The following is a 15,246-nucleotide window of genomic DNA, read 5'->3' on the forward strand; positions in this document are numbered from 1 at the left end:
TAAGCAATCGGGCTAGGCTTGTTGCAGCGGTATTAGAGGTTCCCCTACTGGAGAACGTAGTACAGCAACGCTGCCGTTTTACGAGGAGGGTTCTCTCTTCCACTTCCACAGTTCCTCCACCGCACGGCGCACGGGTTCCTCGTCGGTGAGCGCTGGTGCCCGTGGCCGCTGTCCCAGTCGTCGCCCTACTTTGTCGAAGCCAACTCAGCTCGACACTCGGTTTACACCTCGGTACGACGAGAGAGAAACACGTCCACGTACACGCGCGCACACGTGCACGCGTACAGGGACGGGCCACGCATACACGCGACGTACGTACGTAGGCCACACACGTACGTGTTACGACGAACTCGGGCAAGAAGGAACGTGAGAAACGGTGGAGGTGGTGCCGATGGTGGTGGCTGTGATGGTGATAGTGATGGACGTCGTTGTTTTGCCACAATCCGGAAGTGTCCCGCGCGAAAACTCGAACTGTCCCTCTGTTTGCACGGTTCGACGCGTGGAACCACGTGCCTCGACCGGAAGTGCCAGTTCGAAGGAACGAAACAGACCGTTCTGTGACCTACGACAACCTGCTACGTGTGCCTCGCTCTGACTCCAGTGTAATCTCGTCGTGACAGCTCCGTTCGCCTATCCAGTCACCACGATGGTTCCGAACAGTGATCGACGTGAGAAAGATTAACCCGGCTAACTCCTCTAGAACGTTTTGGTTGAACGTGGCGCTAGTTACAATTTCTAGAATTATCAGCGTCAGACATTGCCCTCCGATGCAGCGTATCGCTGAATCGACTTAGAGTTTCTTTGTTGTTGGTCCGTTCATCCACAAATCGAACGAAGCAGATCGTTACTACCGACTTGCACTCTGTGGTTGTCGATGTGTTTATCGCGAGACGATCGTCACCGTGTATTTTGGACGAACGTGCGAAGGAGCGAGCAAGCAAGAACTAGAGAACGAATTTCAAATTGGATGCTTCGTGACCCGGGGATATGCGCGGCACGAGAAATCGACTAGGATCACTGGGAAGCTTCTAGCAGGGAAACGATCGCTATTCGCGCTGTTCAGGAGAAAGTGCACGGGCTCTCGAACCGGAAGTGCCATCGAGCAAGAATATTCAGCACCATCGTTCTGTCCCTTTCTCTCTCTTCTGTGTTCTATGCACGCCACCTGTCTGTTCCTCGTATCCCAGTGTGAAATATTCGCACCAATGATTTCACGAATTTCGAACGTGAACACGCGTGTGCTTCTCTCTCGTGCTCCATTGGAAGAAATTTTGAAAGGAAAGTGTTCCTTCCCACTATTATCATTAATCGTCGCGAAAAGGATGCCTACAGCACGCGAGTGGCGCCGAAACGATTAACGAAACTTCAACGACTGATGAACCTCTTCCTCCTTTGTCTGATCTCGAAAACACTGCCAATTGCGACTAATCGTCGCCAGATCGGCGATTACTTACACCTTACCCTACTGCCTGTGATTTTATTTGTTCTCCCTTTTTTCACTCTCCGTCTCTTTCTTAATCTACTGCTGTCGTCACGGCCAAAGTCACCGTACATCCTCTCGTCCGTGTGTGCCAATCCGCGGAGCATGCGCCGATCAAGGAGCCCGCAACAGCCGTTTGAAAGGCGCGACCCTTGAAGACTGGTGGAAAGGATCGCACGAGCGCCAATCGATCGACTTCGTTTTCATTCTGAACACTGCCATCACTCTCGAGAGTGTCGAGACCTTTACAATCGGCCGCTCGATCGGGAGTCGCACACTGCCAGTAACCCGGAGGAAAATCCGCCGATCACGTGACGAGGTCAGCCAAAATTGGAAGAGCCACCGCTCTTCGTACATTACTCTAACGATTCGATATTGCAACTTGAAACTGCCTGATCGATAATATCATTCTCGGTAAACGCGGGAAACAAGTACGTTTATAAATCCATGCCCGCAGCCCCAACACGACGACGACGTTTCTTTAATCACCGATTTTTATCGTCCCTGTATCCAACGTCGAATTTACGTCTGCTTCGTATATACGCTCGTTGTCAATTAGAAACGCGTTCTCGTCGAATCATCGTCGTCCACGTTCCACGGAGTAACGCAACGAGTCGTGGCCCCATAGTCACGCGTTGATCAATCGTTTTCTGCGAAATCCACGCGCTATCTTGCCGATCTTCGCGTATAGATAGAATGCGCGCCATTTAATTAAAAAAATATTGCGGCTTCCTACAGAAACTGAGCCGTGTAATGGTCATAGAGAAATAGAAAAAAAAGCGTAAGTCGTTATGCAACTGCTGCATGGCTGCCATTTCGGTCCACACACACGTATGCGTAAGTGGTTGCACGCGCACGAGTGAGATGCGAGTGATGCCGTTTCGCGCGTCTCCGTGCAAAACTGACGCATGAATGGCGATGCGGCTCGCGTAGCGTGCAACGCGATAAGAACGAGTCTGTTTGATAATGTTGTTGCAACAGAACAGGGCTACCGCCACTCCCAAATAAACTCGGCCCGTGTTTACACGTAAATACTACACGCGCGGCGCTACTTCCAAAGTTTACATCTCGCGCACAACCCAAGGTGCAACGAACCCTAGGGGAATTTCGTGTAGTAGTCATCGACCAATGACACGATGGACCCTGATCAGCTATTTTCGAAAATGCATACCACTGAACGAAGAATGGCTCGTCGAGTATGAAACGAATCGAATGAGAGAACAGGCTCGAGAACCTTTTTTCTAACCACCTACGGTCTGTCAAAGAGAAATTGCGGGAAAGGAATTACATTGGACTCGTTGTGTATGAGGCTCGATTAAAATAAATGATATCTAAATATCAAAGCCTCGTTACAGAGAAGAAAATATCATCGTTTTTTTTCTTTTTTTTTCTTTTTTTTTTTTTTTTTTTTTGACGGTTTAGCGTTACAAATTACCTGCATTTAGTGCATTTCACGAAGAACGTGTTCAAGCCCAGATCCTTTGGATTACCAAACTGCCGCGAATGATTCCATATCTCGACGATAAACTCTATTGATTTTCAACGATTCGCTTATTGAGCAATAACGATGCTCGAAAATCGATTGTCTATAGAGCATCTAAAATCTATCAACGTCCGTTATTTTTGAGCTCTGCATACCACGTTCGATCTATGAGACTATCGTTGTTTTATTATTTCCATACATGTTCATATCTTTTTTACACGATCATGCGCGCTGGACATATAGATTGACGTTGTATTCAAACCGATCGTATCACGTCAAAATACTTAAATCAAACCGGGGCTGAAAGGAGAGTAACGTGACGAAAATTCGAAGAAAAGACTACAACGTTGTCCACGTTGATTGTATCGAAGGTACAAAAAGGATTTTGCGTGACAAACGAAGAAACAAATGGATCAACACAGCGTTGCTGGTTAAACGTCAGGAGGCGGAGGAACCGGAAAAGCAAGAATGTAAAACTAAGCGTCTTCTGTTAGGACAAAAGATAACCCAGTTTCGAGGGCAGGCTCGCACGTGCAAATGGGTCGTGCGTCTTTGCCCTATCGCCGTTTCGGACACTAAGAACCTTAGGTATATATACTTAAAAACTAATCGATGTTGAAACCGATTGGTTTGCTCGAGATTTCTGTTCAACTTGCTACCCTGCCACTTTGTACGCAATTTCGTACCGAATCGTCCACACGGTCGCTATCGTGACAGTTGATATTAAATAAATTTTGATCGACTCACGCATGGACCTGATGTTCGCAGACAACTTGATCGGTAATCATTGCCAGAGCATCGATATAATTTGACGCCGTCGAACGTTCGTCTTCGTTCGACTCGATGGATCGAATTCTATCGCAGGAGACGAACAAATGAGGAACAAGCGCACATGCAAATACTTAAGAAAACAGACGAAACATGAGAAACACATTGTTCATCGTGCAAAACGAATTTTTGGCTAGAGAAAGGTGCGAGTAACATTGGTGAACCGTATATATGTGTATGTGTGGCTTGGTGTGGATATATATATATATATATATATATATATAAAAGTACGTAGATACATGTGAGTGGAAGTGCGCGCGCGCAAACAGTTGGTGTATAAACGCTAACGTAATACGACGTATCTTTCCTCCATACTTGATCGACAATCTACATCGTCGGTAGGTCGATGATCTTTTGTAATACCGTCCCGACGCGACGGTACCGTCGGCAGGGATTTCGACAAGACTTCGCCTCTGCCAGCATTTTTCGTGTTTTGGATGTTTTAAACGGAAAAAATGTAAGTCAGCAATTGGTTTTCTGGTCCCTGCCTAAACTTTCTCGTTTTAAATATTTATAGAAAAACGATGTTTACCAAATGACTTGTTCCTCGCGAAAAGTGTCGTTAATTACGTTATATGATAATTAATAAGCATCCGTATCTGGATACTTGAAAGCGAAGTCAACGAATAGGAGAAGCAAGAAAAGAAATGATAATCAGGAATGGATATCGGACAGGTTTCGATCAAGTCGAAAGGTCTAGGTCGTTCGGCAGGTGGCAGATGCCGACCGCCCGAAAATTCGCAAGAATCTGTTGAGCAAACTTTATCGAAGGATAGGCATCCTAATCCCCTCTCCCCAAATACGTCATATATACGTTCGTCAGACCAGGAAGCGCAGTTTCGAAGATGAACATGAAATACACCGTGCCTTCCATAGAACAGCGGACGCTGATGCAAGCGTTAAAGATACGAAAATAATTTTTTAATGAATTCTGGTAACCTTGAGGAAACCATTAAAGCTAGGAAGGTTTATGCAGTACGAATAGTTGAAACCTGCAGGTATACGGTGTTCTTCTGAGCATAATTATTCAGATACTTAATCACGTTGAATCGAAATTTATTCATGAAAGAACTACCATGCAGGATCATTTATAATCTGGTTAAATCCTAAACGCCCTTTTTTCTTGATGCAACGATTATGCTTAAAGATTAAAAGAAACGAAACGTCGACATACGTAGTGATCGTTTCCGTTCGATTTCATTGATTCACGAGTATCGCGTTCAAGTTGCCTAAGGCTATTGTTTCTGTTTAATTGGCCGCTATCTATTCTCAGGATCATCGTAGATCAATTTGCACGATCGTTCGTTCATGGTAGGGCAGAATGGTTTCTCTGTAATCTATAAATACGTGAGACGAGGCGATACACCAGTCGATTGTTAGGCAAATCTATGTATATACGGATCGTTTATTAGTAGTTCGGGAACGTCGTGGTCAGACCTTTTCCACTAATTACGTAAAGATTTACCAGCTTTCTGATTGCGTCAGCCGAATAAACGCGAGACTTTATGTGCCCTTCGATAAAATACTTTTCTGCGTCCAATCGTGGCACTGTTTAATAGAATTGTATACAATGTATATTTCGATACGAACGCAAGAAAATCATGCGTAGGAAAGTCACGAATTCTCAAGCGAACATGAATTTCTATCGAAATTCGTGTCTGCTACGGTTCACGCGAAATCCAATTGCCCCACTTCGGTTGCCTTGATAATCCGCGCGATACGAAGCCAAAGTTAACACAGTCTGGCACGTGTAAACGCATCAGAAGTTAATCGGTCGAAGACAGTAGTTGATGATGTTTCCATCTCTGGTTAGATTCACTCGGTGACGAACAAAGACGTATGACAAATTACTAAATGTAAACGTTATTTTTTATACAGATATTAAACGAGTTGACCAACTAAGTGGAGATAAACATTACTATCATACAGCTAACTAGTTGTAACTTTATCGACTTACGTTATTTCCATTGATTAAAGCGAAATAATAAAGTTTTCGTTATACATTATACGAACTCGAGCATTCCGAGATGATGAATCTAACAGAAAGACGATTCTACTTTGCTCGCTTCTAAATTGTTCCATTACGAAAAATTGTCTGAGATCGAAAGCTTTATATTTCAACAACATGCGAAAATTCATTAAAAGTTTTCTATGAAGACTAATAATAGATGTATATTTGGTTAAGCTATAATCAATCTTTAATATATCTACAGTTATAACACATCGAATGACATGTTTATTAACAGCATCCTGTAACAGCTGAATTAGTAAAAATACTAAAATAAAATAAAGAATGATATTAGTGAAATTTTCAATGATTTTTTAGTATGTTGCAATAAAAACTTGAAACGCGACATGCTCTAAATAAGTGACGCTAGTATAGATTGTTATGATGCAAAATATATAAAAAAAATTCAGCAACCGATGTGTTAACTTGTGCGTATCGAATCAAATAATTTCATTCACGGTGGACAAAAAATGTTGACTAATTGACTAATGACCAGGTCATCAGCCTGGTACTAGTGATTGTAGTAGGTGTCGTTCTTTTCAGACGATAAACCAAAAATAAGCAGCGCAACGCATTTATGCAAAGCGGTTAAAGACACGCTAAGTAAGGAGCACGCGGCACATGGCGGGAACTAGAGTTGTGCAACCCCGCTTAAAGTTATTCTGGCGGATGAGCGCAGTAGCTGGTGACGTCCCTAACCTAACCTAACCTCGCCATTCGACGCGCGCCCTCTCTCGATGACGGAGCTTGAGATAGGTCGGACACAAACGTCCGTACGAATGCACGTTACGTGCAGCCAGCCTGCTCCACTATAGTCGAATCATGCGTACTACGATCCGCGGCAAACGACAGCAGTATCCGTCGCACTTTTCAGACACGATACCATGACCTTTTTCTCTATTGAATTATCAATGATAACTCTTACGTTTAATTATTCATTTGTCACTGATCGATAATTATGATGAATTATATTTTGTTAAATAGTACGATATATTGATCATTGGTTATATCGATTATTGATAAACTGGACATATTTATATATTTATATTCGTAAAAATATAAATTTATATAATCTTTCAAAGTTTAAACAAGGACAGAAGAATTTGAGTAAGACCGATTTAAGAAGAATTGAAACTTGTATTACCGAAAATTATTTATCCATTACATCGAAAATTTTCATGTCAAGATACTGGGTTGGGTTTGTATTTTTGTCAGAATGCAATTTGTTACGTAAAAGAGATTAATTGATCCGCTATTTTCATCATCAATAGAGATAAGTGTTTTTTAAATTATGTTGATCTCGTTAAACGAAACATGTTCGACTCAAAACTGATTTAGCTATCCATGTCACTAGTTTTCAAACATCGTTAACTCGTAAATAATCTCTCTGACAATGAGAAGAAAGATTAACTCGATCAACGAATGAAGGGTGACAGTCGGTCGACTTTATCCATTAGCAGATCTCGAAGAACCTGATGTCAGGGTGGCTGGAAAGAAACCTAATCCCGAAAACGTCACCAAGGCGATTCTGTCTTCTCATAGTGTGTCACCGATTATAACCGGCTAGATCTCGGTCTATAGAGGCCACGTGCGTAGAAAATAGATAACAACTAGCAGACTCTTCGCCACCTATGCCAATCTCAAACTAAATATACCGGCCAGTAATTGCGGCGTTACATCCACCAACTCCGCCATGCCTTTCGTATCTTAGACGCTGTTTTATCGCGATCTGACGTGGTGCGATGTCGTTGGACGATCGCTTCGACGAGCTAAAACCCAAGCTGAAGCCGGATAGTGTCGTGACCTAGCATTAAACGAACGTTCTGTTTCGCGATTGATAACAGTTAGAAAAGTTAACCTTCGAGCATGAAAATTACTTCCCGAACATAAACCATCTTATATCTGCTCTCATTCTGCTCGTTGTTAAAAAGATTATACCAACGAGCGTTTGCACGCGTTTTTTTGCGAGAAAATGAGCTTACGAAGAACACCAACTGTGTTTCATCATCTAAGCCTAAGCGATCCGCCTGTCGCGGGAAACTACGTTCGCGACGTAACTTACCGCGGTTTCGAGTTTTCTGACAAAGAAAAGAGAGATAGAGTTACAATTCATAACAAACGATCGACGCAGGGTTGATGCATTGTAAGAAAAAAATGAACTTTGTGAATGATGCATTTGTCCGGTATGTCCGATATTACCGATGCCTATGGTAATGTCGCTTTTACACATAGAAGAAAAGTAACTTAACGAAAGAATGGTCGACCGGACTCGTTAACCAATAAAATAGGAGTGCGAACTTTGCTATGTTACTGTTACGATGGTTAATAATACCATCTGACATAGGAACGAAAATAACGTCGGGATACAGAAAGTAATATAACCTATTACAGAAATTATAAATTAAAAGAGTACGTTATTAGATTTGGAGGGAAATTATGACAGAGATTTGCTTTTCAGACTCAATTTGATCTCCAATAGGGTATTTTCCCATAATGATTTCTCAATACACTACAAGAATTTTGAAATACTCGTGTGCCTTTTATAATTAAAGTGAAAAATGCACACTTTTACAATAAAATAAAGGTTAAAGAGAGATTCGTCTACGAAATTCCTAGTAAACTGTTAATAACTTTTAATTGATTGCCACTATTATTAATATTATCATTATATTAATTAATATTACTATATTAATTAAAATAAGCATCGTAGGCTTTTATTCAAATTGTAAGTAGTTTTTGTCTCTTCAGATTTCATTAAAATTAATTTTACTACGTCATATAATTTCAGAATCATCACTCATTAAGAGAAAACATTATTTCTATAATATTGTAACATAAATCGCCATAGTTACTACTATTGTAAATTCAATTCGTCTTGATACAAACACTTCTTACAACCATCATACTTCTTCTCGATTGTGAAAAATAAGTTTCTAATTTTCCGATTTTATTAGTCTTTCAATTCTAGAATTCCAATCGAATTTTTATCCAATAAACAAACAAGCGAACAGTTACAACAACTTAAAAAACACCACTTAAACTGCTATAACTCGCCACAGCCATACAAATTTTGAAACGTCTCTTTAGTAAATTAGAAACTCTTGCTGGATCATTTGTTTCTGTAGCAAGTGCAGTCAATGATGTAAATAAATATTTGGGGAAAAATAAAGAACTAAAGGTCTTTATGGTATCGAAAAAATATCGAGATGAACAAAAATTAAGAATAGTTGGTCGAAACGGCGGTCAGTCAAAGAGGATCTTGCGGTTCCGTCGACTGCTATCCCAGCACTACCAGAACCATGAACGATCGACGGGATGAATTACGACGACACAAACGTCGGCACACCATCACGAAGATCCTTGCGTCGGAATGATGTCATTTGACCCTGACACGTGCAGTCAGCAAGTACCGGTATTCGAATGGGAATACCTAGACGCCATTCGTCGTGAGAGAAACGCGTTCCCGAAAGGTGCATGACACAGCACGTTCGTGACTAGATATTAGAGACGCGCCAGGATATCGAGAAGGTCCAAGTCCTTATTTTGAGTGGCCCGATATAAGTTACGGTCATCCGCGAAAAAGGTTCGAACCACTGATTCGTGCGTCACGGATTATATCTACTAGTACCTTATGTACCTATATGGAGAGAATTCGACCGAAAGATGTTCTTACACCTCCTTCGTCACTTTTGGATAAATGAATTGTTTTCATTTATGTTTCAAGTATGATATACGTGTATAGTTGCTTATACGTGTATTTTTTGTTCTCCTTTTTTTGTTTTTCTTTTTTTTTTTTGTATTGCAAGTATTACAGCGTTGGTCTTTCATTTTGATATTTAGATTAATTATACCTTCTTCCCAAATTTTCGATATTGAAAAATAATTTGAATTTGTTTCTCAAATTTTCAGGAACACCGCTATAAAACCAAAGAAAGTATTACGAACTTTTATATAAATATTTTTATAGGCTTGATATAGAAAATTATAAAGTAATTATTATTCGAATAAGATCGTTTTCGACACTTCCGAATAAACAAGATGATACGCAATGTTGTGACTATTCTGAGGTCGATTCTCACGGACGTTAGTTGGCCTTATAGCTTCAAACTCGTTATACCTCGCGAGAAGTTGTCGTAGCGATATCTCGTGATACACGCCACGACTGAGCAAGATGGATCGTCTTCGATCGAAGGAAAGTCCATCAAGATCACGGACTCTTGATCGTTGATTAACGAAAGACTTTCAATGACACTTGTTTAATGCTTCTGTGAGAATGAGAGTGAGAACGGCGCGACGTGACGTACTGATCTAAGAAATATCACTCAAGATATCTGCAAACACAAACTGAGACGTTGATACAAGAAAGAAATATTATTCTTTACCAGATAATGAATGAACATCTGTAAGAATAACAATATATGTTCGAGTATCGATACATCTAATTAGCAATAAAATATGAAGCGTTGTTTGAATTTGTATCTAATTTGCCTTGTAAACACAGCGTATAATTACTTCATCGCGAATACTTGAAATTTCCTATAGACCGTCGAGAAATATCTTTAACATTAGCAAAGCGTGATCAAGTATTTTTAAGAAACGGATAAAAACACATAAAATTGCTTTTTGACTGACTTCTAAATATAAAAAGCAACGTATTATTAGGAGCGTAATGTGGTGTACTGTATTTGGCACAGGCTCCATCCAAGAAAACGGAAAGTAGACTAATTCAGTAATTATTTACTGAAACGTACCAGTCTTGTTTACATACGGTTTTGCCAACTTGCAGCGATTATGGCGCCAAGTATCAGTGGGAAACGTGACTAAGCACTTGATATTAACCGACTCTCCTGGAAGGAATAAGGTCTGCCAGGAAACAAAGCTGTTGAGGAACGTGCGACCAGTATACAAACTAACCTGCTATTTATACATGTATAATGATAACGACTATAAAGTGCGTTTTCCATTTCGCAAAATTATTAAACTGAGTTTTTGTCCTGTTGAAACAATCCAAATGAAAAAAGGGAAAGAGAAGGGAGGCGAAACATAATCAGGTTGAAAAGGAACGTTTCACAATCCCGGAGAATTATAGCAATCTTCGCTTAGAAATTCTTTGATCAATAATAGTTCGTTGTTACTATATCGATAATATTTTCCCGAATATCTGAAAAATTAACAAAAAATAAAAAATAAAACAACGCGGGCTCCGTGTTCAATTATATGTATACGATAAACCACAAAATAAGTATGTTACAAACGGCATGATATCGTATCCATGCGGTAGTGACTTCACTTTTCAGTCGTCCTAGATCAAAAAAGAACAATCGGCGTTTGATGATACGCAGTATTCTCGTTGTCAGTGAACGATAACAAGCACACTAACACGCCATCTTTCGCGGTGTTTTCTGCGCGCAACGGGAATCGGGAGGCGAGGGGAATTATCTGACGATTATTCGTGTGCCGGTCGATGGTCACGGTCCAGAGGCGCCCTTTTAAATTTTTCGACCGCTCCAGAAACAAAGTTGTGTATAAGGGTCGCCCAAGTTCAGACTTAGATCACCGCGGCGCGGCACGTCGGCACAGCTGCGACCTGATATCAATGGTCGAGGAAATTGCACGGGTTAAAGGGCAAAAGGTTACGAGATTCGATAGCGAGCGGAGCGTCTTCTGCGCGTGTATCCGCACGCATGCGTGTATTCCAATACGAATAAAGCAGTGCATGCCTGCCGGTGTGATTGACATCAGTAAGTATGCCATGGCCGACCGCTCACAACGTGCTGGTACGAACAACTGCAGCACTGCCCACACCGCCACGTACGAATACATCGACCGCGGCCAGTAACAGCACCATCCGTCTAGGCTGCTTAGAAAAACTAGTTGAGAAAATCCTGCTACCAACGCGTTTCCGACCTTAGAACGATCTTCGCGATTTTTCGAACGGGCCAATCTCGTCGACTGTCGCGTCTCGCTTCTCCTTGTGAAAGGCGAATCACGCTTACGTTTTCGAAGGACTGTCTATTTTTCGTCTGGACTTCGGTAGAACGAACTACGATGGATCAACCAGGTCTGGTTATGCAACCGATAAAGGGGCATAACGGGTGATAGGTACTGGGATCGTATAGACACGAGAAATGTGTAGTTTATTTATAGTTTATCTGGAAGAAGGGTCCTGGAAAATAAGATTGTACTCGGAGAACGGTTATTTTCGGATTAGAGGTTTGCTAGTTGTTGAAGATCTTAGACTGGTGAAAAAATAGAGCAGCAAGATTTGGGAAGGAGAGTGAATAATATAGTGAACTTATTAGTGAATAATAATCGAGTAAATGGCAGAATAGGCAATAACTTTAAATTAGGGTATTTAATTTCGTCATTTACCGATATCTCCTTTCCGAAACCTTTCTAAAGTTAGTAAATAAGTGAGCATCCCGATAGCGAGAGTATAGATACGTATAAGGATTGACAGTATGTAATAATATATTCCTACAGAAAAAAGCCGCACTTCACAGAAGTGTGTTCGATATCGATATAAAGTCTGCTACGCGCCATTCACTTCGTATAAAGTCTACTGCAATATTGTAAGAAATTTAAATTCCTTTACGTTCGTCGTGATCGTAAGCCGGTTTACCTAGCCGACATTCCTACGCACAAAGTTACTACACCGTAGTTAAATGTAAAAGTTCATCATTCACGTGGTTATTGCGTAACTTGGTCGGTGTACAGATCCGTTAATTCACAATAATGACGCGCTAATCGAAAAGGTTCTTGGTCCATGGCATAGTGACCGTTGATTCTCGCCGCTTTTGATTATACGCGTCGTGTCTAGATTATATCGCAAAAATATCGGCCCGGGACGAAATATCAGCGGTGTGCAGTGAAACGCGGACAGCAATAACGTGACATGCGTGACGTAATGTAACCCTGTTCCACGAAGGACGCGGTTTTCACCAGGTTCAATCTTCCTGTAAGATGGTATCGTTTCGCCCGAAAACCGGTATCCCAAAACAGCGAGGACGCCTGTAACGAGGGACCAGGGGAGAAGGAAGACGCAGAAAGAGGATTCGATGTCATATACGATGACGACGTTCTACCACAAGGTCCTCTGCTACTTTTACTTTCGTCGAATAAATACGCTGGCACAGAGAAAAAGAAGACTAAGGAAAAGAAGAAAGAGAAGAAGAAAAAGAAGAAGTAAAAGATGAACAAGAAGAAGAAGAGGCTACTTCCCCGAAATCGAACGGCCACCGCACGAGATCAGCGTCGAAACTTTCATCCAAATACTTTCCTTACTTTCTTATCGGTTGCGAGTGAAACACTGACCAATCTAAGTACACTACCGCTCAAAAGTACCTGAATTCTTGTTTGCTTTTAACAGGATGAAATTTAACCCTAACATCGCAAATGAAATGCAATATCTTTATTCCTTATAATCATTACAACTACCTATATACAGTAGTATATTGCGATGCGATGACACTGATTCTTAAAGTTCATTGAATTATTTTGTCTTGTTTAAAAACAATTCTTTAAATTCTAAACTACGAGTCAGGTAGAGGGAATTCTTTTAAACTAACATTATTTCAAACAGTAATATTTAAAACAATACATTGACAAATTACTAAAACTACTATCGAGTTTTTTAACATATAACCCAAATTTATAGTCTGTTGACTCCCTAAAAACACAATAAGTATATGCTACTTTTAGTTACTGATCTGTCATTAATTTATATATTTTGATAAAATTTGTATTTTATCATATACTTAAATCCATAAATGCTCGGATATTTATAGACGGTATTGTATATCATCGACCTATAGTGCTGTTTCTAATTCGAAGATGCGCAACAGCAATCGCTGGTTGCACGCAGAATTATCAGGCATACATCGTATGCGTATCGATCGAAAGTGAAATCACAACAAGAAGAAAAGCTGACGCGAGAAGAACATCGCTTTCTTTTTTGCGATTCTTTATTTGGAGATTGATTTTTCCCCGCGTTTCGAGCATACGCGCGTCTAAATGCGCTCGAGCATGTTTATATAACGCGACGGGGTTAGTCGACGATTTACACGGACTCTTCCGCGTTGATATATTTTGTAACCGCCATTCGTGCAATTTTTCACAATCCGCTTCTCGCCAATGAACTAATTAAATTTTCCGATCGAGCACGATGGTTGATCGTCTCGATATCGCTTTCTTTTCTCGGCTCCTCTTACTTGATCTCTAGTAGGACTTTTCGCTTCGGTGATCGTCTTCGAACGTCACTTTGAGCTGTCCGACGAATTGTTCGTTCCCCTTCATTGGTCTTTCTACTATCGAGTGCTCCCTCGGTGAAAGTCTTTAATCGATAAAAGTAGCGTCAATTTTTTCTGCTCCGAGAAAGAAACGAACCTCTCGTGTAACACTCCATTAGAGACTGACTTGACTGACTCTAATTTGAATCGCGTAACTTAAAGAAAGATCGAGTATTCGGCAGGTCACGTTCAAGAATCATTTCGACTTGTTATTCCCATCTTATGATGCTCCGCCACTTGAGCCAGCTATCACGAAGAACTTTGAGAGAGTGAAAGTTCTCGCGTATACGCGTGTCGAGTTTTTGGCATTGGGCGTTTGGATTGGAGGGCCTCGGTTGGTATCGAGGTCACTGGTGCCACCACCACCCAACACCGTGGATCCATGACTTCGGTGGATCGCGTGGCCCGCACAACTGGCTGCCCCAAAAACTTTGGGCTGTGCGAGGCGTTCACTTCGGGCTCCTGCGCGCTGCGACTGTTTCATCGTCTCTTCCGGACTCTCAGGAAAGTTTATCGTGGCCGTGAGTTCCCCCTTCGACTCGTGGAAACGAATCGTACCGAAATCTTCGCCGATTTCCCATGTTTCTCGATGACTCTGTTTCCCGTTAGACACTTGTTGTTGTTGCGACGAATTCAGTGACGTCGAGATCTTGATTCTGGACAATGATTGTCGAGACTTGGACTAAAATGAATATGTGGATTTTGAAGGAAAAAATGAATTCACGTGATCCGATTCTCGAAGGGACTGTTACGTGTGTTTAATTGCAGACCAAGTGACCCAATCGCGACTCTGTACGTAGTATCGTGTGGACGAACGATCGATGATCGAACGATATCAAGACGAGTGACGAGCGTGAAAGACGGTTGGATATCATACTTCGATAGAAGGCTTCGTTTCGTACTGTGGCATATCATGTGCGCGAAGATGAGTGTTCTACAAGGTCGTCACATAGGTAGGACTGTTATTTTAAACTGGTCGTATAAAATTCTGTTTAACGATGTACTACTACCTTTACGTCGTTTCGAAGCTGACGAAGATGGTAACTAATAAAGTAGTAATCGATTAATATCACGGATAAATCTGATTAAATTTACAAGAATAGTCAATTGATTGTCCTTCTAACAGAGAACTATCTGTTCTTCGGGGAATGATAGGAAT

General features: G+C 41.3%; 1 protein-coding gene across 4 annotated transcripts in view; it reads left to right on the forward strand.

Moving 5' to 3' along the window:
* LOC100643387 (hormone receptor 4) overlaps positions 1-15,246 on the forward strand; it is a 150,673-nt gene that overhangs the window by 105,617 nt on the left and 29,810 nt on the right. The window contains exon 1 of one of the 4 annotated variants that reach the window (XM_048404131.1): positions 53-1,799. The exons of 1 other annotated variant lie outside the window; for it this stretch is intronic. Coding sequence is in view for 2 of the 3 variants with exons in the window: in XM_048404128.1 (XP_048260085.1) it covers positions 15,001-15,040 (40 nt within the window). In the remaining variant the exon portion in view is untranslated. Of the gene's footprint in view, positions 1-52; positions 1,800-14,658; positions 15,041-15,246 lie in introns of those variants that run through there. 2 more of the 4 variants (XM_048404128.1, XM_048404129.1) reach the window with 2 other exon arrangements.

Source organism: Bombus terrestris, chromosome 3 (genome assembly GCF_910591885.1).
Source record: "Bombus terrestris chromosome 3, iyBomTerr1.2, whole genome shotgun sequence".
In the NCBI taxonomy this organism is placed as follows: Eukaryota; Metazoa; Arthropoda; class Insecta; order Hymenoptera; family Apidae; genus Bombus; species Bombus terrestris.